The sequence below is a fragment of the Aythya marila genome, assembly GCF_965140915.1.
Source record: "Aythya marila genome assembly, chromosome: 2".
Lineage (NCBI taxonomy): Eukaryota > Metazoa > Chordata > Aves > Anseriformes > Anatidae > Aythya > Aythya marila.
The window spans coordinates 119,907,806-119,931,733 of NC_139043.1; the positions used below are offsets into that span (position 1 = coordinate 119,907,806).

Sequence of the window (23,928 nt, forward strand, 5' to 3'; positions counted from 1 at the left end):
GAAGATGTGCTTCAACTGAGGGGCTTCAGGGTTTGGGCTGGCTGGGATTGGGGCTGGAACTGGGACTAGGTTTGGGATTAGGATTGGGATTGTGTCTGGGAGTGGGATTGGGATTAGGACATGAACCGCCACAACCGGTTGCTCCCCACGCATGCGCCCTGTTCCCCCCCCCCCGCTCTGCACATGCGCAGTAGCGCGCAGCCCATCACCATTAACTCTCCCCAGCTGTCCCCGCCGAGCATGCGCACCGCAAGGCTCCAGGCGGGCACGGAGGAGCCCTGCGCATGCGCACTGCCCCCTCCCGGGCACCATTTAAGCCGCTGGCAGCGCACCGCCGCTCCCCTCCCCTCCCTCCCCGCCCCCCCACGTGACATGGGGGCGGGGCCGGGGAGGGAAAGGTCAGCGGCGCCGCCGGCGGAGGGGGAGCGGAAGGTCAGGGCGCCGCCGAGCGGAAGTGGGAGCCGGAGCCCGTCCGCCATTGTGGGCAAGCGGAGCCCGGAGCGGCGGCAGCAGCAGCAGCGGGGGGGGAAGCGGCGCTGCGACCGGCCGGCCGGCTGCCTGCCTCCTGCGGCGACAACCCGGCGGAGGGCGAGGACGACGACGAGGAGGAGGCGGAGGAGGAGGAGGGAGGCGGGCGGCGTGCGAGCGAGCACTCGAGGCCCAGGCGGAGCGAGGGGATCGCGGCTCCCCGTGAAGAATGTCAGCCACCAGCGTCGACCAGGTACCGGCCCCCCCTCACCCCCCCCCCCGGCGCCGGGGCGGCGGCCGCCTCCCTCCCGGCTCGCCCCGGCCGCCATGGGCTTGCCCGTGCTGCTGGGCCGCTCCGGCGGCCCCTATTTATAGCCGCCCATCCGCCCCGCTCCGCCTCCCCCGGCCCGCCGGGCCCCGCTGCCCGCCGGCTTTGTGTGCCCGGGCGCCTCCGTGCCGCCCTCCCGGCCTTTTGGGGCTGCTGCCGCCGCATCCCCGCTCTCCACGCCTTCTCTCCTCTCCCTCCTCACCCACCTTTCCTCCCCGCGGGCCTCGCCGCTTTCTCTTCCTTCCCCCGCGGCCTCCGCGCCTTCCACCCGCTCTCCGCCGTTCCTTCCCTGTCGCTGCGCTGCGATCCTTCCCGGGCCTTGCGAGGTTGTTGTTTTTTTTTTTCTTATTTATTATTTCTAACTAATCTCTGCTAGGCCTCTGCTGCTCTTCGTTTCTCGGTGCGTGCTTTTCTGCTTCCTCCTCGGGCCTCTGCCACTCCCCAAAAGTTTTCTCCCCGCAGCCTCCTTCCCTCTTTTATTTTTCCTCGTGTGCCTGTAGCGTTTTGCTGCTTTTGTCCCTCTGCATGCTCTCCGGTTTCCTTTTATGCACTTATTTCTAGCTCAGTGGTGTCTTAGCTTTTCATTGCTCCCCTCGCTTCTGCGGGGGCTGCTGCTTCTCGACTTTCTTTTAGTTTCACGGCTCTTGTTGATCCTTGCGTGCCTGGATGAGATATATCAGAAAAGAAGATATAGCTGGGGCTTTTAATGTTACAGATGTTTTTTTCTCGTCTGAGGAGAGGGGAGTGACTAACCAATGCAGCTTTAGATGGAGCTGTGTTAAACAGGCACCTAACCCTGAGACAGATGCATGTGAAAGCAAGATGGAGGTGGTTATCTCTAACCTACCCTAAACTTTCAAACCAGTAAATACTGAGTCTGTCAGGACTAAAAATTGCTAGTGATGGAGCCAGGAGACCAACTCATGCTTAATTGTACATATATGAGGAGATGAATTAAACTCTCAGGGTTGGTAGTTGTTTCTGTCTTTAAGCTGTTTTATTTTGCTGTAGAGGAATTAAGGATACTGTAATTTGTACTGTTACAGTGATTCTTAGTGCATGACAGATTAACAGTGTTTTGTAATGACTAATCCTGGAAAAAAAAATTCTCCTTAAGGTATTTCCGTGTGAAAGTGTAGAGACTTAATGTAATTGCCTAAATGAGGAATGCGCAGCTTGTAGTTCAGCTTGCAGTATTACCGTGTATTTTTATATACTTCTGTATATCTAAAAGGCAAGACATGGTAGGTTTTTTCTCTGATAAATAACTGTAAGTCAATTCTAAAGATGACGTATCATAATGAAGTTCTAGCACTGGCAGTAATCTTAAGCTAACTTTCTCTGTTTCAGTTTATGCTATGTTTATTGCTTATGCTTCTCAAGGAGGGGCAATCAAAATTCATTTCATTGCATTTCCACCACCGGTTAAGCTTCACATGCTATAAAAGACTGTAGAATACTTTAATGGTTTTCTGTGAAATTCTTTCAATTTTAAAACGATTCTGTTGGGTTTGTGTTTCAGCGTGTTTTTATAGTAGTTTGAATTGATACTTAAATTGAAAACAACAGAACTAGCAAAAAAAAATTGAGATATCCTGAAGTAAACATCTGAGGATTCTAACTGAACTTTTCTGTTTTGCTTCCCCCTCCCCTTTCCTATACAGAGACCTAAAGGACAGGGAAATAAAGGTAAGTTGATTCCTTGTAATTTTGTGTAAGTCTCTGATCTTGTTGTTTGTGGAGGTTAATGTGTCCTGAGACAATTATGGGAAGAGAATGCAGCTATAGGATGTCTTATTTCAGAGCAAGATGACAGGAAATGGTGTGCCAAATATTATTTCCCAGCATTTTTACTATTGCACAATGGCACATCAATTTAAAATGTTTTATTTTGCAGATAAAGATTAATGTCACGAGTAAGCAGATAAAATAGCTATTTATTTTTAGCTGATATGTGATATGTCTGTATAATCTCTTTAACAGTATACCTTGGGTCTTTCTGTAGAGTGAATAGAATCAGTTTACTAGAATCATCAGGAAGAGTCTTTGAACAGCTTCCTCAGCTTGAGAGACAAGAGCCACGTGACTATTTAGTTACTCATATCTGTGAGCAAAACAGATCACCCTTATTTTCAGAAAATTTCGTGGCTTTTCATGTTAGTATTAGTCAGTCAAGAATGTTTCCTTCGTTTTTCTAGGCCCTTTGCTTTTCTTTTTCATATTTCTGTTAACATCTTAGTTTTTAAATACCATACTCATTGGGGTTTCTTCCCTCCCACAGAAACAAACAGTTAACTACTTAATATTCTTCCCTCAAAAATACTTGGCAAGTCTGTCCTAGACAGCATCTCAGATTATATCTTACAATTTATTTCTGGTCTGGGATTTATCTTTGATCTCAAAATTTATTTGGGATTTATTTTTATTTAATCAGTACACTTGTGCCCGTTTATATTTTTTACCTGCTCAGTAAGCTGGGCTGTAGAATAATACGCAAACAGCTACCTGCATGATGTATTCAATATGCTTGTTATTTCTGTCTGCAGAAAAGAACCATTTTTTTGCCCATGCTGTTCATTACCTGAACTAATCTAATTGTTCCCAGTGAACTGTCATTTAATGTTATCCACAGTTTACTTATTCTGCTGCCTTGTCTGTGTGCAGATTATCTGCTGCTTATTGTATATGTCACTCATGTGTTGACAAGTGGATCCTGAATCTTGTTGAATTTGGTCTGTTCTCTTTTAATTGTGACATGCATTCAGAGAAAAATGAACCTGTTTGCCTCCTCAGGCCTTTTCAGTTTGGTCATGCTCTTATGTTCTCTCATATTCTAATATTTATGGAGCTTTTAACTCTTTCTGTGTCTCTAAAACAGTTCTGTTTGTCTTCCATGTTGCTCTTAAATGAGAAGTCAGTTCTGTCTTAGCAAGTAGCTTGTGGCTTCCTGTTCTTTGAATTACACTGTTTCGTTTTCTGAGGTTATTAAGATGCATCTATTAGAGAATCTTATAAGTAGTTTTTTTGAACTGTACTCCATATATATGAATTGAGAGTGGAAGTATTAATAAGCATCTCTGTTTTGGATGCTGTTTTTGCAGTTTGTTCAATAAGGAAAACAAGTCAACTTTACTAACTAATGTTAGCATTTTTTTGTGCTGTAATTTCTAAATACTTCAGAATGTCTATCAAAATACAGCTCATAAATTCCTAAATAAAAATGTTTTTGCATTTTTTTTAAATTTGCATTTTTGTGGAGTGCATCCTGTTAAATAATGTGTATATATATGTAGGCTGCTGGTGAGAATATGACCTCAATGAAAGTTGTAGTGAAACAAACCAATAATCAGCTCAATTCTGGTGAAATATACATTAAAGCAAATAGCATATGAATCTGACTTATGATTTAGCCTTAGATTAAAGGGCTAGGAGATTGAAGATGGTGGCACAGGGTAGCACAAATAGTTGTCTTTGCATCAGCGACTCATTCAAGAGGATGTATGTCAGTAGCATAAATCCTTACTGTCCATCCACATGTTAGCAGACAGTAATCTTTTTCAGGTGTCACGATATAGTCCCAGCTTAAAGGGGCTTTGAGGGAAGATGTGATTAGTCTGAGTCAACAGACTAAATTTGATTCTATGCATAAGAATCATGATGCTGAAAAGGATGGTGAAAAGGTTACTGTTTGCATGGGCTGATAGAGCATATGAGAGATTTAGAACAGGCAGTTGAATGGGTGTATGCATGTAAATAGAAAGTATTTATCATATTGAAATAAAAATACTAAGCCTGCAAATGATAGAAGTAGCTGATTTGTATTGTCTAGTAAAATGTTGTTAATGCTTTGTTCTAGTTAATTATAAGTTGGTGTAATGTGCTTTTTTCCTTTGACCAGAATGTGTGGGATTGAAGTTGCAGGGCGTAGAACAGTACTATCAATCTCTTGGATGTTAATTCCAGTATTTCAGAGACTTAAACCAGTAAATTATCTTATCTTGAAAGTTCTCTTACTCTGTTTGTCAAATGCTGTAGTGTTGACATGAAACATCAGAAATGATAACAACCAAATGATGTCTTAAGATGGGGGTGATAGGGACCTGGTGTTCCCCAAGCTCCCTCTTTCCCTTTCTTTTGTTCATGCCAGTGTATCACACCTATGATATAGAAGTGCTGACTTCTGTTTACATATATATGTATATATATCTTTTTTGGTTTTGTAGGAGGTTTAAACATAGGATTAGGTTTAAAGCAGGAATGAAATGTTACCTGTTTATTTTAGGCCTCATTCTCCACATTAATCAAGGTATAATGGCTGCTTCTAAGGAAAATTTTATTCTTATGCCTTTGGCCATCATTTGCGCTTTTTGCAAGTGGTTATTCAAAGGATAGTGGCAGCTAAAAGAGCATAAGCTTTAAGTTCCTGTATTTGATGAGATGTTTCTTCACAACGTTTAATTACATCGTATGTTTTCACAGTGTTTGCGGAAGCATACAGTATTTTCAGGGTTGGATTGATACAGATATTTTTAGTACTGTAGATTAGTTTCCATTAGTGTTTTTCATTGCTGCCCTGTTCAGTTGGAAAACTTAGTGTGAGGTTTGGGGTATAAGGCATGCATCTTAATCTGTTTGCTCTTGTTAAATCTGTGTGTGGGCTACGTTCTTCATGATTAACATGTTATGTAAAGTTAGAATGGAAAGCCAAAGAAACACTTCTAGTCAGGCCATTTCACTGGGGAATGTATACATTTAATAGTAAAGATGGCAGTGTGGAAATATTTTGTCTCTGACTTAAGATCTCAATACAGAATGAATAAGAAAGGAAATAAGTTTACAATAGCATTCTGTTATGTGTCATGGCTGACCAAAAATAATTCTAAGTTATCTTTAGATACCTCTGAAACAAACATGGCAGATGCTAAAAAGAGATTAATTTTGATAAGGTTCCAGTCTTGACATGCTTGTACATCCCTTTATTTGTGGCTGCATTCCTTCAAGACACTTCTCCCTCCATTTACTTTTCTATTAGAAGAAAATAGTATTTGAAAATTTTCCTGTCCATACTAATTGGTTAAGAATAAGCAATGAATATGGTGTGGAGAAAAGACTTTGAGGATCATCCTCTGGTGTGACTGGGCCAAACATAAAAAGGAATACAGTGTTCCAGCTCATTAGTGTGTTTCCATTGTGTGTAAATTTGGGATGATTAATGACCAGAACTGAAACTCCTTATTTATGGGGAAAACAAAATAAAGCACTAATATTAACTTCAGTTGTTACTTAATTTATAAGTATTTTTATATCTTGTTTTAATAATGCTCATTATTGCTGGTCATAATTGGCTGCAGCTAGCATACATACACACTGTGCCAGTTTGTAGCAATTGAAGTGTCAAGTGTTCTAACTTTTAAAACCCCAGGGAGATGCACAAGATGCAAGTTGCTTCCCTCCTCCCCAGGTATTTGCTTTGGAACAAATCTTTTATTGTTCTGTGTTAAATTATGATTTTTCAGCTCTTGTTACTGCTGTCTGAAATTAATATATTTTTCCAGAATTCTGGTTATTTCTTACGATCGTCTATTCCATTGTTATTTTTCATCTAGTTTAATTCCCTGAGGATAGTTTGTTTTAGAGTTATTGAAATCAAATGTGAAAAAATTAGGAAGTGATATGGTCCAAGTACTGCTTGGTTTGCAGTGTGAACTTTGGGGGAGGGAGGAGCACAACCAAGCAACAAAGCCTTCTCTAAAAAACTGGCTACAACAAAGCTGAAAGTTTAGTTATGTGGTTGTATATACTTCTCAGAAGCTTTTGCTAGAAGAGGGAAACAGGAGTCAACTCATAACTCAGATTTGCCATCTGTCAGAAAATCTCCTGGAACTTCTGCTGTCGTGGATTCATAGTGTACCTTATTGATTACTCTAAAACTTGTTTTCACTGAAGCTACTAATAAAAACAACAAAAAAGGCATTCAGAAAAGCAGACACTTCTTTTTGAGAAGAAGTTCTTTATCTTCTCAGATTGAAGTTGTATAATTTCAAATCAGCAGCCTCCTCATTTAAGTGCCTGTTCTGCTTTGCACCATGGGAAACAGTGGAGTTTAGTAGAAATTTGTGCAATTTGACTTTGTTTAAATAATAGCTTGGGAGGGGGAGTTGAGAGATGCTTCAAATAATTTGGGAGCTGCAAAATCCCAGGTAGGTGTAATGCCTTAGATGAAATTAAAAGTAATAAAAGGCTAAGAAGAGCAGGTAGGTAGAGATTCCAGTGTGAAGTGGCACATAAGGATTGTAATCACCCTTGGGGACTTCAGCTATTGCGTACATCTTGTCTTGTCCCCTATGAACTCTAGAGATGCTGCTAATTTAGTATAGTATAATAGTTATGTAGCAATTACAAAATTAAACAGCTGGAATAGCTCTTCCCAGTTGTCTTGGTGGGTTACTGACTTTATTCTTGGCAAGAGAAAGGTGCATGTTGCAACTTTCCCTGAACCTATTGAATGTGTGGTCGGGTTGGTCTGTATATATGCACTTGGTCTGGTACTTCTGGAAACACTGGATTTATTGCCCATGCAAATAAGGTGTGACTGTAGTTTTTTTGTCCGTGGAGTTCAGGAAAATTCCTCTTTCAGGAAGGAGGAAACTCCACAGACAGGAATAGTCTGTTCTGGTTGCAGTCTTTCCAGGCCTCTCCTGAGATGTAATTGGGGGACTTAAAGACAAAACAAACTATTTTCTTTAAATTGGCAATGTGGTATTTAATGATAATATATTCAGTCTCAAAGCATAAGTAGAGGTATTTCAGTGCACAGGTGATTAAGAAGTGTTACCTAGATTGAAAGTGTGATAGATTTCCAGAGAGTATACCTAATACAGATTTACTTTTAGTTTCAGTACAAAACGGTTCGATTCATCAAAAGGATGCAGTAAATGATGATGATTTTGAGCCATATCTAAGTAGTCAGACAAATCAGGTAAGTGAATATTACTTTCTTGAATTTAACTGTGCAACTCGGTGGACTTCCAGACCTAATTTGATGCTTCTTAGCATTACTTGTCTGAGTACCTGTTGAAATATAATTTTGTCTTATCATATCTTAAACAGGTAAAGTTGTCTTAAATTCTGGAAAAGATTCAGTTGAAAAGCATGCTCTGATATCTCCTGATCTTGTATTCTGACTTCAGAAAGATCCAATTATAAGAAGCTTAAAATAAAACAAACCCAAATATCAAAGTGAAAGCCCGCACCTTAAATTTACAATGAATTCATCATATTTTAGATTAAGTTCAAAACAACAGTTTAATTGGCTCTGAGAAAATACTAACTGCATGGACGTGATTTCCTTTGACATTGGTAGGAGGAATAGTATCTTCTAGTTGATGGCATAATAGATTGAAGTTTAATATTACTATGGCTTGGTATAACACTTCTGCCAGAAAGCTAATGACTTGTTTTCAGAGCTGGGAGTTGTCTCTGTAGTCAGAAGTTAATATTCATTAAGTTAACTTTATATGTTGTGATGGCCATGAGAGATGGGAAAGGACAAATTATTAAAAGGCTTTTGAGAATTTTTCCTGCTTTCCCACTTAATCAAATAGTGTGATATTAAGGAGGTATGATAATGTTTGTGCCATATTTTTTCCAAAACAACATCAGAAGTTACATGGGGGTAGTCTTTCAAGTGTCTTGGTACTTTCTCACATAATGAATTAACTGTTGTGATTTCCAGCAAATCTTGATATTTGAATTTAGCCAGTAAACTTTGTTCTGCTAGACCACAAATTATACTTAACGGAAAGCTTATGGTTTGAGTATTGTTCCTCCTGGAACAAATAGACATCCTTACATCCTTTCTGCCATCATGTTCCTGCAGCTGTCTCCTATTAAAAGTGAGAAATCTGAAAAAAAAATAGCAAAACTTTAAATCCTAGTTGCAGATATGCTTCTCTGCTTATGAAACTACTGTTATGACTCTGTTTTTAAAATGGTTTGTGGAAAAAATGGCCAATTCTAACAGGTATTCGTGTTTGTTACCTGTGAGGAGTGGTGAAAGTATAATTTCATTCATATAATCGTTAAAAACATTTGGATGGTATTAGAGATTTTTTTGGCTTGTGGATGTAGTCTATATTGCTGATCTTTTGTTTTGTTCTCTTGCAGAGTAACAGCTATCCACCAATGTCAGACCCATATATGCCTAGTTATTATGCTCCATCCATTGGATTTCCATACTCTTTAGGCGAAGCAGCATGGTCAACTGCAGGTGACCCTCCAATGCCATACTTGACAACTTATGGACAGATGAGTAATGGTGAACACCATTACATACCCGATGGTGTATTTAGTCAACCTGGGGCATTAGGAAATACCCCTCCGTTTCTTGGGCAGCATGGATTTAATTTTTTTCCTGGGAATGCAGACTTCTCTACATGGGGGACGAGTGGATCTCAGGGACAATCAACGCAAAGCTCTGCTTACAGCAGCAGCTATGGCTATCCACCTAGTTCTCTTGGGAGAGCCATAGCAGATGGACAGGCTGGATTTGGCAGCGATACTCTGAGCAAGGTGCCTGGTATTAGCAGCATTGAGCAAGGCATGACTGGACTGAAAATTGGTGGAGATATGACGGCTGCTGTAACAAAAACTGTAGGTTCAGCTCTGAGCAGTACAGGTATGACAAGCATTGCAGCCAACAGCGTGCCCCCAGTTAGCAGTTCAGCACCTAAACCAACCTCATGGGCTGCCATTGCAAGGAAGCCTGCTAAACCTCAGCCAAAACTCAAGCCTAAAGGTAATGTGGGCATTGGGGGCCCTGCTGTACCACCCCCACCTATAAAACACAACATGAATATTGGAACTTGGGATGACAAAGGGTCAGTGGTAAAAGCACCCCCAGCCCAACCAGTACTGCCTCCTCAGACTATAATCCAGCAGCCTCAGCCATTAATTCAACCACCACCACTGGTGCAAAGCCAACTGCCTCAACAGCAGCCTCAGCCACAGCAACCACAACAGCAACAAGGACCTCAGCAGCAGGCCCAGCCTCACCAGTTGCAGCAGCAACAGCTGCAAAACCGCTGGGTAGCGCCTCGTAATAGGGGGGTGGGCTTCAGTCAGAACAACGGAGCTGGTACTGAAAACTTTGGTTTAGGTGTTGTATCCGTCAGCTCCTCACCTTCTGGTGTGGAAGTGCACCCAGTGCTGGAGAAACTAAAGGCCATAAACAACTACAATCCCAAAGACTTCGATTGGAACCTGAAGAATGGACGTGTGTTTATAATCAAAAGTTATTCAGAGGACGATATTCATCGCTCCATTAAGTACTCTATCTGGTGTAGTACTGAACATGGTAATAAGCGCTTGGATGCTGCTTACCGTTCCTTGAATGGAAAAGGCCCACTCTATTTACTCTTCAGCGTGAATGGCAGTGGACACTTTTGTGGAGTGGCTGAGATGAAGTCTGTTGTGGACTACAATGCATATGCTGGTGTCTGGTCTCAGGATAAGTGGAAGGGCAAGTTTGATGTCAAATGGATCTTTGTCAAAGACGTTCCCAATAACCAACTGCGGCATATTCGCTTGGAAAACAATGACAACAAACCAGTTACCAATTCGAGGGACACTCAAGAAGTACCCCTAGAAAAAGCCAAGCAAGTGCTTAAAATAATTGCTACTTTCAAGCATACCACCTCAATCTTTGATGACTTTGCACATTATGAAAAGCGTCAAGAGGAGGAGGAAGCCATGCGTAGGGTAAGAAATCAGTATTATAGTAGCTCTCCTGTTTTTCCTACTTTTGGTAAGCTTGTTATTTCATATGACTGAAATCTCTGTGTGAGTGTTGAATCAGAAAGTGGTGCTTTCCCCCCCCAAAGTGTATATACTTGATGTAACTACCTATTAATGAAAAGATTTAAGTTCTTATATCTGCGTTAACACAACAACAGTTACGTATTTAACCACAATACTAATGTGGGCATTAGCTGACTTCAGATGTGTTTTACTTTTCAAAGTAAACAAAACCCAAATTGAGTGTATTAACTGAAGTTTTCTAGTTTAGATTTTTACTTTTTCTGGATGTCATTTGAAATGTGAAATTGCAAAAAGTTTAACAAAATATTTCAGTTCAGGTTGCTTTAGCGAAATTTTAACAGCAAGATTACTGTGAAAAAGATCTTCCGATTTAATTTGTATTTAAGTTTGTGAAATGTGATATACAGTGATTTTGTACAGTGTCAGAATTATTTTTTGGACAATGGTGATAGTGCAATTAAAAAGTTAATTTCTGTGATGAAAATAATAAATCTGTAGAGAAAATAAATGATAAATCTGTAGAGAGAACTAGTTTTGGAGGTCAGTATTTGAGAAAAATGGGGAAGAGAAAAAAGCATTTAAGTTAAATTACTTTTAGTACTTCTGTTTGTTTTGCGTACTCCCCCTCTACTAAAAACACTTCTATTCGCTATTGGCCTCAATATTCACTTTCACTGTATTTTCTTTCCAGGCTTGCTAGTAACAGTAAATACATGACTTGTCTCATGGTGAGAAGCATTTCGGGGATCTGGAACTATTGTACTAGTTTGGTGTGCAAGTACTCAGAAGTGAGAATTTGCATTACTGGGGTTTGGTGGTAGTACTTCCTGTTCATCCATTGCACCACCTACTGAACAAAACCCCAAAACTCTAGGGGTTTTGCTAATTAGGAAACCTGTGGTCTGTAAAGTGCTGTATTTGTTTTCATTTGAAACTGTCACCATTCTGGCTGTGTTACCTGCTCCACTATCTCCTTACTTCTGTTACGTTTCTGATAGTGTCTAGTGATTCTAGCCCTTGAACATACCTAATCCTTCAACATATGTTTGGCATCTCCTCTAGACTGGTGTCATGTATACCCAAATTCAACTTCGTAGTTTTATTGCACAACTCTGCAATAAATTATGTTAGAGGTTTTTTATTTGGAGGCAGGATGAATATCTGCGTGGGTAATGCCTTTTAAATATATGTATTTTTTTCCTTTTTAAAAACAGAGTTGCCCTAAATCAGTATTGTTGCTTCTGTGCCATCTTGATGATGGGAGATTGGGCCACATTCATATCTAATATACTATCATAGAATCATAGAATATCCTGAGTTGGAAGGGACCCTTAAGGATCATCAAGTCCAACTCTTGACACCGCACAGGTCTACCCAAAAGTTCAGACCATGTGCCTAAGTTCACAGTCCAATCTCTTCTTAAATTCAGACAGGCTCGGCGCAGTGACCACTTCCCTGGGGAGCCTGTTCCAGTGTGCAACCACCCTCTCTGTGAAGAACCCCCTCCTGATGTCCAGCCTAAATTTCCCCTGCCTCAGCTTAACCCCGTTCCCGCGGGTCCTGTCACTGGTGTTAATGGAGAAAAGGTCTCCTGCCTCTCGACACCCCCTTACGAGGAAGTTGTAGACTGTGATGAGGTCTCCCCTCAGCCTCCTCTTCTCCAGGCTGAACAGGCCCAGTGACCTCAGCTGTTCCTCGTACGTCTTCCCCTCCAGGCCTTTCACCATCTTCGTAGCCCTCCTCTGGACACTCTCCAACAGTTTCATGTCCTTTTTATACTGTGGTGCCCAGAACTGCACACAGTACTCGAGGTGAGGCCGCACCAGCGCAGAGTAGAGCGGGACAATCACCTCCCTTGACCTACTAGCGATGCCGTGCTTGATGCGCCCCAGGACACGATTGGCCCTCCTGGCTGCCAGGGCACACTGCTGGCTCATATTCAACTTGCTGTCTACCACGACCCCCAGATCCCTCTCTTCTAGGCTGCTCTCCAGCGTCTCATCGCCCAGTCTGTACATGCAGCCAGGGTTTCCCCGTCCCAGGTGCAGGACCCGGCACTTGCTCTTATTGAACTTCATGCGGTTGGTGATCGCCCAGCTCTCCAACCTGTCCAGATCCCTCTGCAAGGCCTTTACGCCCTCATTTGAGTCCACAACTCCTCCAAGTTTGGTGTCATCAGCAAACTTGCTCAAAATACCCTCTATTCCTACATCCAGATCGTTTATAAAAATATTGAAAAGTACCGGCCCTAAAATGGAGCCTTGAGGGACCCCACTGGTGACCGCCCGCCAGCCTGATGCAGCCCCATTTACCATAACCCTTTGGGCCCTGCCCATTAGCCAATTGCTCACCACCACTGTGTATGGGGAAAACTGATTTTTTTTCGGGCTTTAATACAACATTATTGGTAATGTTTCAGAAGGATTATAGTGTTTCCCTATGGCCTTCCTGTTTCTTATATTTCTGATTATTTAAGACACTTTCACACATACCTTGGCTGCTTCAAAAGCTGATACTTCTGTGAAAGAACTTGTCAAAGGAGTCATAATTCAGACATGCCCTAGCAGCTGCTTTATTTGTGGTTTTGGTTCCTCTGCAGTAGCTAAAAGCCATGAAATGTAATTGGGGGCGGGGGGAGGGAGCATGGGTTTTGTAGTGTTTCTGTGTATGATAAACTTAAAAATCAAATTACTAAACTCAGCATTTAGTGGGTCTCTAGATGACAATGAGGTTATGTATATTTTGTGTAATAAAGGAACATTGCTATTTCCTGTAATCTTCTTGGTGAAGCACGCATTATCCATATGACTCAAGTAGTGAGCTCTGCTTTTCTCTGCTGAAACAGCTGCCTTTCCCAGCACTAATGAGAACAAACATACTTGCCCTGATACTTGCACAGGAGGCATTGATTCTTCTCCAGCATTGTACAACTTGTTTTTGTGACCAATTCTTAAACAAATAATGACTTTAGTGCTGGATATCTAGTGAGATTTCTCCTGTTGATGGATTTAAGACATGCCTTGAGCAAATTAGTATGTAATTAAAATGTATGAAGTCCAAATTAAACTAATGCTAGGCACTGAGATGATTTTCATTCTCTTACATGTGAGTGTTGATTTAAAATGTCTAGGCTTCTTGTTCTGTTATGACACAGTATATAAACAACTTATCCCCAACCTGTAAACATACAGTTAACTCCTTCATGATTCAGACATAGCTCAGAAATAATTACTTACTATTGTAAGCTCTGTTTTATGGTTAATTGAGTAATCCTTTACCTAGTGCTATCTAGGTTTTTATGGAGCTATATATAAATTAGTGCACTTTCTACTGCCAGTAAAACTGTATATTCTGTGTATAAAATGCTTTCTGTGGCAGCTGTGGGGATCATTTTGTTTCTAGTGTTTGTTATGAAAAATGTGCTAATGGCTCTTAATAAAATATTAAGTGCATCAGACAGCAGTAGTCACTTGCGTGTTCCTTCAAGTTCAGTTAATATTTTGTTGTTAAATAGGTGGTAAAAAAAAATATGAATCCATCACTGATCTAAACATAACAGCATGTGATTTATGGATTTAATTTACTTTATAACTGTTCATCATTCCAGCTAACTTATTTTAAAATAATTGGTTGTAAAAGTTTAATCTTAACAGCTCAGGGGAATCAATAATTAATTTCCAATATGACCTATCAGTATATTTTATTAAAATAGGACAGTATACTTGTAAAAGTGCAGTGAATAGTCTGATGAACATTAAACTTGCTTAACTTTGCCATTTGATAAAGGTTACTTCCAAATGATCGTGAATAATGATTTCAAGTCTAAATATTAGAGCTGGAGTGTGTACTGTTATTTGATGTGACCCTGCTGTAGGTAGTGTTCCCAAAAGTGGGATTGGAAACTAATTTGTGCAGTAATCATTCACAGTTTTTGTATGGCTCAGGTTAGTGTCCTGTTCGAAGTGTGCAAGTGCTGTAGTCCTAAGGAGCAAAGAAATCTTGCCCCTTTTTCACAAGGTCTGTTAATAGTACGTTGAAATCTGAAATTGCATTAGTCTGTAGTTTGAACTACTGTTTTGGGGTGTAAGTGTGCATAACTGCATTCAGATTGTTTAAAACTCTGTTGGATTGTCTTTCAACAGAAACCAGTTAGAAAAAGGTTTTTTTAAAGGAGCAGAAAAAAGACAATTTAAGAGCGCATAATTGCAGTAGAAAAATAGCTTGCAAAAAAACAGTATTTACTGATGATCAGGTGCATAACTGTGTAGATATTAACATACTAATGTAGATGCTAACAAACTAACATGGATTTGACTAAAAGAAACAGAACAAAAACCAGTCAAATGATTGTTAATAGTCTTTATCACCCACAGGAGGTGGCTTATTAAACTACAACTATCTGTTGTCTGAGGACCTCTTGAATTCTGCTCTCTGTAGAATATGATGGAAACAAGGTCCTGGTCCCATGTAAATGTGGAATGCTGACACAGTAACTAACATGAAATTGTTGTCTTAATGTGATAGCACTGAAAATAGTTGATTGTTATCCATAGGGAAGGATAAAGGAAATGCAGTATGTTTGTATTTCTCTAATTTGCATTTGGATTTTTAACTTTTCAAGAAACTTTTAAATGGAAGGTCAAACATTTAAAATGTTAGCTTTTTCCTCTTGTACTACATATCTTGTAAGAGCGATGCAGATACAGCTGAACTTTGATTTAAGTGGATTCATTTCCTATTTTCTCCTTCATTCTGATATTAATGCAACTTCTGTTTCTCTGATATGTAACAGTGTAGTCTGAAATGACACAACTTATCTCCTTTCTACTCTAGGACATTGGTGTATTAATGCTTGATTAGATATTTCTTAAAAATATTTTGAAGAAGGGAAATGAGAAATAATCCATTAAGAGGAAACTGACTCTTCCCTCCTCTGACCCATTCAATTACAATTTTGTAATGTCAAATTCTGATACAGACACAATCCTTGCACAAGTCAAGGAAAACAGGTAGTTGATGGACATTTTTAATGTAGTTAAATGCTATTTGTACTGTTTTGTAGTACTGCTTTCTGAACTTTGCATAGGTATGTCTAAAGGACATTCAAAACAGTAAATAAAACAGTTTCTAGTATCTTGTGAGTGCTATATGCTTTTGTTGAGGTTTTAAAGGTAGTTATGATTTGCTTGAACTTACATACCTACAGTTTCTTTGTAAATCCAGTCATATTGCAGTTGTTAACTATTTTAAGAAAGAAAAACGCTCAGGAAGTGTTACCAAGATTTTTTTTTGCTCCTTTTGATACTCATAAGATTAATGTGTACCCCTGGTCTTGGGAGAAGAGGATTGTTTGGAGCAAGATTAATTTACACATTGATACAGAAGTTTCATCCCATGATGACATGCATAGTTCCTGTATCTTCATTTGCTTCAGCATCTTCAGTCATTCGGAAGTACCTAAAAATGACCTACAAATTTTCTTGTAGATGTAGAGATTTAAAACATGTTTTCTGTGGATGTGGCTGAGATCGTTGCTTGTGTTTAGAATTTCTTACAGGATGGGGATGGTATAGAGAGGTCTGAGTATTAAGAAAAAGTGTCAGAGTGACTTAAATAAGAGTTTAGGTAGTGGTGTGCCTTCCTGTAGTAAGGAAAAAGGTGCTGCAGCAGAGAAGGTCCAGTATTGGACTGTTGAATGAAAAAGCTGGAATCTAAGCAAACTCACACGTGAGTTTACAAAGACTTATGTGGATCTTTTTCTTTTTTCTTGAAAGTGCTGCCTGCAGGATGAAGACCGCAGAGCCCTTTTTACTGAGGGGAGTTAAATTCTGACTCTAGGACTAGAATGACCAATTTCTCCTGTAATATAGGGACCCCTATTGGAAAAGCTAGGAATGTCAACCAAGTGGTTTACCCTAGTGTTCAGAGACCAGGTATTTTTGGAACCTAATTCTTTGATGTTCCTGAATATGAAGGTAGATCCTTAAAACAAGAATTTCAACTTGGAGTGTTATCTGTGTTAACTTTACTATTTCTAAATGCTGTGTCTAAGTAATCTTTTATAAGATAAAGGAACAATTCTAAATCCCTTCTTCCAGAGCAAAAGCAGAGCCCTGAGTATATGTTAGTAGCTGTTAAAAATAAAAATAAAAAAAATCATGCAGCAGCCTTTTGCTTCCTGCTGCATCTCCTCAGATCACTGAAAACAAATTGACTAGAACAGCAGTGCTTTTCCTGCTGTTTGCAGGAAGTGGGAAGAAATATGTCTGCATAAGGTAATCACAGCCTGCATGACTTTCTAAACTGTTTCAGCTGTATTTCATTGTTTCATGTCATGGATGGACTAGTTAGGAGAAAATCAAGCAGAGATTGCTAGTGGTGCTTTGCTGGAAAACCATGTCAGCTTAAAACCATACAAAGCTTATATCTAGCCAAGCTGTTTTGTACATTCAGTTAAACTAGGATTGTTGAAGTTTTATATAAATATTAATTGGCTTTAACCTTCAGAGACACTTATTTGAAATTATGAAATTATATTATTATGAAGTGTGTTTTTAATTGAAAGAAGAGCTGTTAGAGCCAAGTTATGTTTAAACACTTTTTCAGGGGTCTGATAGTGTTCTTAATAAACAGAAGTAGTATTGTATGCTTCTCTACTTAGGCTTATAGTTGGTTGTGAAAATGTAAACAAACTTGCATGTTAATTCCAGTTTCGTATGGAATATAATGAGAAACCAAGATTAAAAATGTTCACGGTTCCTCGAGGCAGACTGTAATTTGAGTTACACATCTGCAAAGATTGGTGAGGCTTAAGGAATGTCTGAGAAATTCTTCCCCAGTATATTTTGTAGACCCTGCATTGAATGTCATAACCCTTCCAGGGGTGCTCTAGATTCCCTAGCAGAGCAGTAAAGTAAGGGCTTGTTGTCTGTGGGCTTCTGAGTGGAAGTAACAGAGGTGTCAGTCATCTTTCTGCTCCTTTAACTGTGATTGTAACCATCAGTGGATGCAGTTTCTATGGATGCAGTTCTGAAAGCTATCAGTTGTCAGTCTTCAAACGTCGATATTGCACTGCCTTACGTTGTTAAATAGTAATGAGGAATGAGAAACTTGATTTTTTTTTTAAAAAACAACTTTTTAATGAGATTGAAATGGCTGTATTGTTGCTAATTAACATCTGATATTCCAATGTGTACAGCACTGGAGGGAAGCATTTGCTACTGCTGGTTAGAATTGACCTATTCATCACTGAAAATATCCATCTGGGAAAACAAGGCTGGAAAGACTTTGCTAGTTCTAGTACAAGCATGATTTCTGCAGAGCCTTCCTTCGTGTTGTCATCACATGGTATCTTTAAACTAGTTAGGTTTCTTTCCCCACCTCTGCCTTCTGTGTTCATACCCTGCTCCTTAGTGTGCTGTGGAAATTCAGATACGGATTCAATTTTTAAGTATAACAAAATAATATGATCTGTCTGTTCCACTAACAGTGCTCTGCTCAAGTTTAAATGTATTTACCACTTCCATTGTAATTTTTCAGTTTTGCTGTTGCTAAGTGTTGCAGAGGTTGAAATAAAGTAAAATGCCATCAAAATTGATATGAAGAGTAGATAAGTTTTGTAGATTTTCTTAATATTTATATGCTAGAAAGCCTTATTTACTATCTGGACATGAAATCATCTGCAGCAGCGAGGTCTCAGGAGTATTAGTTCATAGGACTTACCAGGAGAAGGAATTGCTCTGGAGTTTTTAAAGCCTCATTTGACTTCCTTTGAGCTTGATTTTTAATTTGTGGCTTTTAGTTTGTGTTGTCATCATCTCCCTTTTATTTCTTACTACATCTGCCACATAAGAAACTTTTGGGTCCATGTAATGCCTCTGGAAATCCTTTTCATCTGACCTTTTCCTCAAAGATTCCCAGAATTCACTAGAAGTACTACTCAGAAAAATGTATTTTATCTAGTTGTGAGGTAGTATCTGTCTTAAGAGATGAGTGAGAAGTCAAAAGGGACTCCTACTTGGCAAATTTTTAAAGTTTCGGTGAAGTACTTAGTTAACAGCTGATGACATTCTTGCTGTAAATGGGGTAAACTATTTTTAGTGTTTTTTGGTTTTCTCAGTAATCAGTTCTTCGTTGTGTTTCTGAAGCACTAAGGTCAATTTTTATGCTGTTACAGCTATAATGACAGACTGGGGTGCAATAAACTGCAGCTTCTGGCTGATGCCGTCAGTAAATGAGATTTCATGAACTTTGCTGTGGCTTCTCCTCACCACCTCTACAGCTGTCTGTTCTGCCTCTGCCAGGTGTTTCTGCCCACGCAGCAGAGCTGGCAGAGCACCTCACTTCAGAAATGTGGTCTGACATGTTAGCTTACTTTGCAGATGAACATGAAGATTAAATCAAAGTTTGCATCGAAGCAACTGAGATATGCCACACACTGGCTTCTGAAGCTGCTCTAAGAATGCTACATTTGACAGAGGGGCAAAGCAGACATCTTCAGGCATGAACGTTTTAAATGTTGCAGCAAGATGCACAAGTTCAGCAAAATTTTATTTTGCAAGTATAGCTGATTGTGCTGGAGGTGAGCGTGTGGGGAAGCTATCTGCAATTTGCTTGTGCAAGTTTGCAATCCTGAACAGATTTCAAAATGGACACTTTGAAATGCTTGCACCTCCAACTACTATAAAAAAGCACAAGCCCTTCTTTCAGGTCTACTCTCTGTCACCTTTTTTAAGCTTCAGTTTGTGGGACCCTGGGGGGAAAAATGCAGCTGAGGACTGTAGCAGCTTTTTGTTAGGTCATGACTTAAATTTTTTGTACTAAAAATCAGTCTTTTTCATTTCCCTTCTTTTTGGGGAACAAAATCAAAATCTAGAAACCAGTGTTATGCATCTTGGCAGTTTCTTTCAGATCAGAAAACATTTTTTGTTAGGAGGCTGAAATTTTGTTGGCACAGTGGTTGTTAAATGTGAGGATAAATTACACTGCAGTTGCTTTTCAGCCCGGGGTCATTCAATTAATGCACTGAATTTAGAGAACTGAAATTTTGAAATAAGTCAACCTAACAGTTAAGACCAGGTTGCTGCATTGCTCATTTTGTACCTTCATTTACTCTAGATTGAGACATCTTCCTAATGCCTGAGCCTCTTTAGGTTCACCTTTATTTGGTTTTTCAGTTTGTGTAGCAAGTTGTTTGCCTGTGTGCAATCTGCTCACCACATGGTCTATAGCTAGCAGTTAGTGCTAACCAGCTGTTGCATTCCCACATAGTTCTAATTCAAATGGCTAATTACTTTCCACTCCTGCTCATAAACTCCACCTAAAGCTGAATAACCTCACTTTGGCAAATTGTAAAGTGAAGCAGGCTGTGCTGGCCTTTGGCAGGCAACTTGAATTGACTAGAGAAGCTTTTTACCCTAGGATGCTGAGGAGAGATTTGGCAAAGATGGTGCTCATCTGAATGTACAGAATAACTAAGGTGCTTTGTGAAAGGGAAATGTGGTACAATCCAGACAGTACAGTGGAAATTTCCTCTGTGCTGATGGTGGAAAGCTGCTTGGGATATAAAGGCTTCTGTTATGTTAATAATCACTGGTTATGCAGAAAAAGGGGAATACTTTTTGAGATAGGAAGTGAAGCTGTTACTGAGTGATCTGACTTAGGGTTGGGGAGGGTTCTAGTTTGCTACTGAGCATAGTCTTGTTCTTGTATTTTGAAGAAATCAGGTTTTGTCTCAGTTCATTTTGCTGTCCGCAGTGCCAAATGTCACTGACACCAATATATCTGAAGAAGACAGTGTTTGCACACGTTGAAAAATGTCAGGTTTGTCGGTCTGCTTAAAGTGCTTAACTATACGTGTAGTAATGTAACCTTGAGACTACAGGAAAGGTGCATTGATTTTTCTTAAAGCCTTTTTTCCTCTCTGGAGTTCAAAATGGACTTAAAAATAGTAAAGCCTCCCTTATTTCACACACTGGAAGCAGGTAGTCAGGATATCATTCCCTTTCTGCAGTGAATTGTTATGAATTGAAGTGCATTTGATTCAGGGCTGTGTGAAATACAAGGCTGGTCAGCTTACTGTGCAGCATTTTAGGATGCAGAGAAGCTTTGTAGATGTTTTGAAGTGTTTACATCTGTCATACTTGCAAATGGATGGCAACTAATGGTATTACCTGTGTATAGATATCAATATTTTAAATACTGCTTCATTATTTAACATAGCAGTTTCATAGGCTACCACAGTACTGCAGTAGTGGTTTTCAGCACTTTGTGCAGTCCTTTCAGTTATGTCTGCTAATAGTACAGCAATAATCTAAGATGTACATGAGCAGGCTATTTTTGCATGCCTTACATGCATCGTGAGGCATGAGGCCAGTGATCATGTGCTTTTAGCCTGGAGATACACTTTTAACATACCAATTTATATTAATGACTGATAGCATCAATCTCACTTCAAAAACACTATGCAAATATTGGTCACTTGTCTCTGAACTAGGAAAAATACTGCAGAATAGTTGCAGATGCTGTTGTTTAAATATACTGAAGTTCTGTAGATTGTACAAGCTTAGTCACACAGCTGCTGAGATGGTGGGATTATTATTGTGACCAAGAACTTTGTGCAAGCCTTACTTTTTTTGTGTTCATCTTGAAGCAACTGTTCTTGAGGCAGGAGTCTGTCTTGGAGAAGACTAGAGCATCATCTCTACACTAATAACCAATTTAAGTGTCACATAGACATTTCTTTCATTATAATGTCTTCTGGGAAGAATTTATTTGGGATTGCATGCTAACTTTTGCTTTTTCTAAATAGTTTCTGGCATAATAAAGTTTCAATATGATACCAGATAGTGGTTTTGAAATTGTTCAAATACCTCCTGGTTTATTTTGGTTTTCCTTGCTATGCTTGTTCCATTTATAACATACTGTGTAATGCAATAATAATATAAAACACAGCAAATTACTTCTGTTCTTTTAAATGGGGGAGAGAACCACATCTTCATGAAGGCATTTTAAAACATTTATGTAGCCTTCTCAGTTTTACATATTTTTTTATAAGAAAATGCTATTGGAAGAAAACTTCTTAGTTTCCTAAAGTCAAGCAATAGTGTCCTGCAGTCTAGTTAGAACGATATATAATGAAGAAAAGAATAAATATTTCATTTTTTCCTATAAGTCATAATATGTAATTGTATGTTTAACAAAGTAGAGAAAATTGGTGACAAAAGCATTGAAAAAGTTACTCCTATGTTAGTCTCGTAAAATAGAAGAACATTTTGTCCCTGTTAGAGATGCAGTTAGTGTTTTAGACTTTAACTATAGAACTATAGTTCATTGTTTCTTTTATTACATATGATGTTGTATATTGTCTTCCTTTACATTAAAGGCTACACCTCATAATGCTGTGGCAGCTTGGTACTGAATATGAGCCTGATTCCAACTCAGGCGTTCCAACTCAGGCATGCATTCAAGTTTGTTTTTTTCCCATCCTATTTGTAATGTTTTTGAATTTTATTGGTAAATACGTTTTTAACAAATGTATGAATGGCTTTTTAAATGTCTTTCACTTGCCCTCTCAACACTATGATGCATGGAGGTGGTGGTATTGGTGCAACTTGTTCCTTTACCTTTTGATCTTAGGCACATGGAAACATTTATTATAGTGGGCTTTGAATAAGGTATCTGGGAATATGATCCTCACTTTTCCAGGTATTTAGTGGACAGATATTTAAACTTAGAACATTTTTGACAAATTAAATAGAAGGTTTACCTCTTGTATTGTTTGTAGGTTCTTTGGATTCCTTAACCAGTTCACTTCATGCAATATTTTATTGTCAGTCTTTTAAAAGTAATATTACAAAACCTTTGGTTTTTGATAGCTGTTTTTGAGCATCTTTGTGTTTTAATTTGACCTATAGTTGCGTGCCTTATTTTGAAAAAGTTGACTTGAACGACATACTTCAGATTTCTGAAAAAAAAAACCACTTTTTTCGTTTAAAGCTAGTTGCTTGATTTAAGAGAAATGACAATCAATGCCACTGCTCTAGTGAGAAGAAAGCAAATAAAGTTCATGTATGTGTATTAACATTATTTTTCTTCTTGTTTTTGCTTTCTTTCAGGAGAGGAATAGGAACAAACAATAACTATACGGAGATGTCCTGCTAGAATTACAACACTAATGATGTAGACTCTGGAAATGCCTAATATGTCTAAGAAGACGTTATTAAAGCTTTTTTCTGCTTAAGGTGACATCTTTGAACACTTTAACACAAAATTGACTCTTCTTGTAATGGTTCTCATCAGTGCATCTGCCCTTATACTCTCTCACCAAACACACTTGAGAACTGTACCTTCGTCAAGCACTTTCTGTCCTGAAGCTTTTACCAGTATCTGCTGTCTTTTGTATTTATGCATCCTAGCTAAGGCACAGGAGACCGAACGAATGCAAGGATTCATTAACTCTTTGAATTTGTTAAATACTAACATTTAACCATTAGAAGTGGTTCAATGATGTGAGATCCACATTGCTTCAACTTAATTTTTTTCTTTGTTGTAGTTTTTTTAATTGTCAGTTTTTAGCTATTCAACAGATTAAAAGCAAATCATGCCATATTTAGTCCTGGAGTAAAACTCAAGTCTAAATGTTCATGTGAAATTATTGTAGTAATCTTTTAATATGGCAAAGCAACTTTAAGCTGCAGTTTAGCCAAATGAAACGTAACATAAAATTATATTAGAATGACATTTCCCTTGTTTCAAACTGTTTGGTGTAAGAGAATATTAATATGCAGCTTGGTGGACACCACCAGTTAATGCACATTTCTTTTTTTTCTGTAACATGTATACTGAAAAAGTGCATTTGTCTGAGGAACTGTTTGTTTGCTACCACTCAATGAATCTCAGTTTTGAGTAAATGTACCTCAGTCTAAATCAGACTTTTTATGACCTTTATAACTACATTTAAAATAATCTTTAATTCCTATTTCTGGGTGTTTGCAAGCCTGACAGATTGCTATCATGAAAGTGAAAATTTACTCCTCTAGGTGATTCACTAGCTAAATAAACATAATTCTTGTTTAGCAAGCATATACTGTTTCTCAAATCTTTTGTTTCATTGTCCCAATGTTCAGCTATTTTTTCCCACATATTGAAAACATTTTGAAAGAAATACTCTGATCCATGGGGATGACATTTGTAGCCATTTTAGCAAGATTTTTTTTGTTAGAACATTCGATAAGTTTTAGAATGCATATTAAAGTGATTAATGCTATACTAGCTTTTAACTTCTCAAAGTTATGTCTTTTGTTTCAGTTTGT

At 39.0% G+C, this 23,928-nt stretch overlaps 1 protein-coding gene across 2 annotated transcripts; it reads left to right on the plus strand.

Moving 5' to 3' along the window:
- The first annotated feature begins 218 nt into the window (after positions 1–218).
- YTHDF3 (YTH N6-methyladenosine RNA binding protein F3) lies at positions 219–23,700 on the plus strand. Of its 2 annotated transcripts, none has more exons than XM_082753831.1 (5): positions 219–721; positions 2,461–2,485; positions 7,690–7,775; positions 8,963–10,555; positions 22,732–23,700. In XM_082753831.1, exons 1-5 carry the CDS (start codon positions 698–700, stop codon positions 22,753–22,755), a joined length of 1,752 nt encoding a protein of 583 aa, XP_082609957.1. In that variant the 5' UTR covers positions 219–697; the 3' UTR covers positions 22,756–23,700. The 2 variants fall into 2 exon arrangements, with proteins under 2 accessions (XP_082609957.1, XP_082609956.1); XM_082753830.1 differs by lacking the exon at positions 219–721 and adding an exon at positions 907–1,624.
- Positions 23,701–23,928: the final 228 nt, after the last annotated feature.

Excerpts from the sequence above, each read along its gene's own strand:
- YTHDF3 (XM_082753830.1), top strand. The coding sequence starts at position 1,463 with ATGAGATATATCAGAAAAGAAGATATAGCTGGGGCTTTTAATGTTACA. Across the intron at positions 1,625-2,460 it reads CATGTGAAAGCAAGATGGAG|AGACCTAAAGGACAGGGAAA; the intron begins GTGGTTATCTCT and ends TTTCCTATACAG. Across the intron at positions 10,556-22,731 it reads AGGAGGAAGCCATGCGTAGG|GAGAGGAATAGGAACAAACA; the intron begins GTAAGAAATCAG and ends GCTTTCTTTCAG.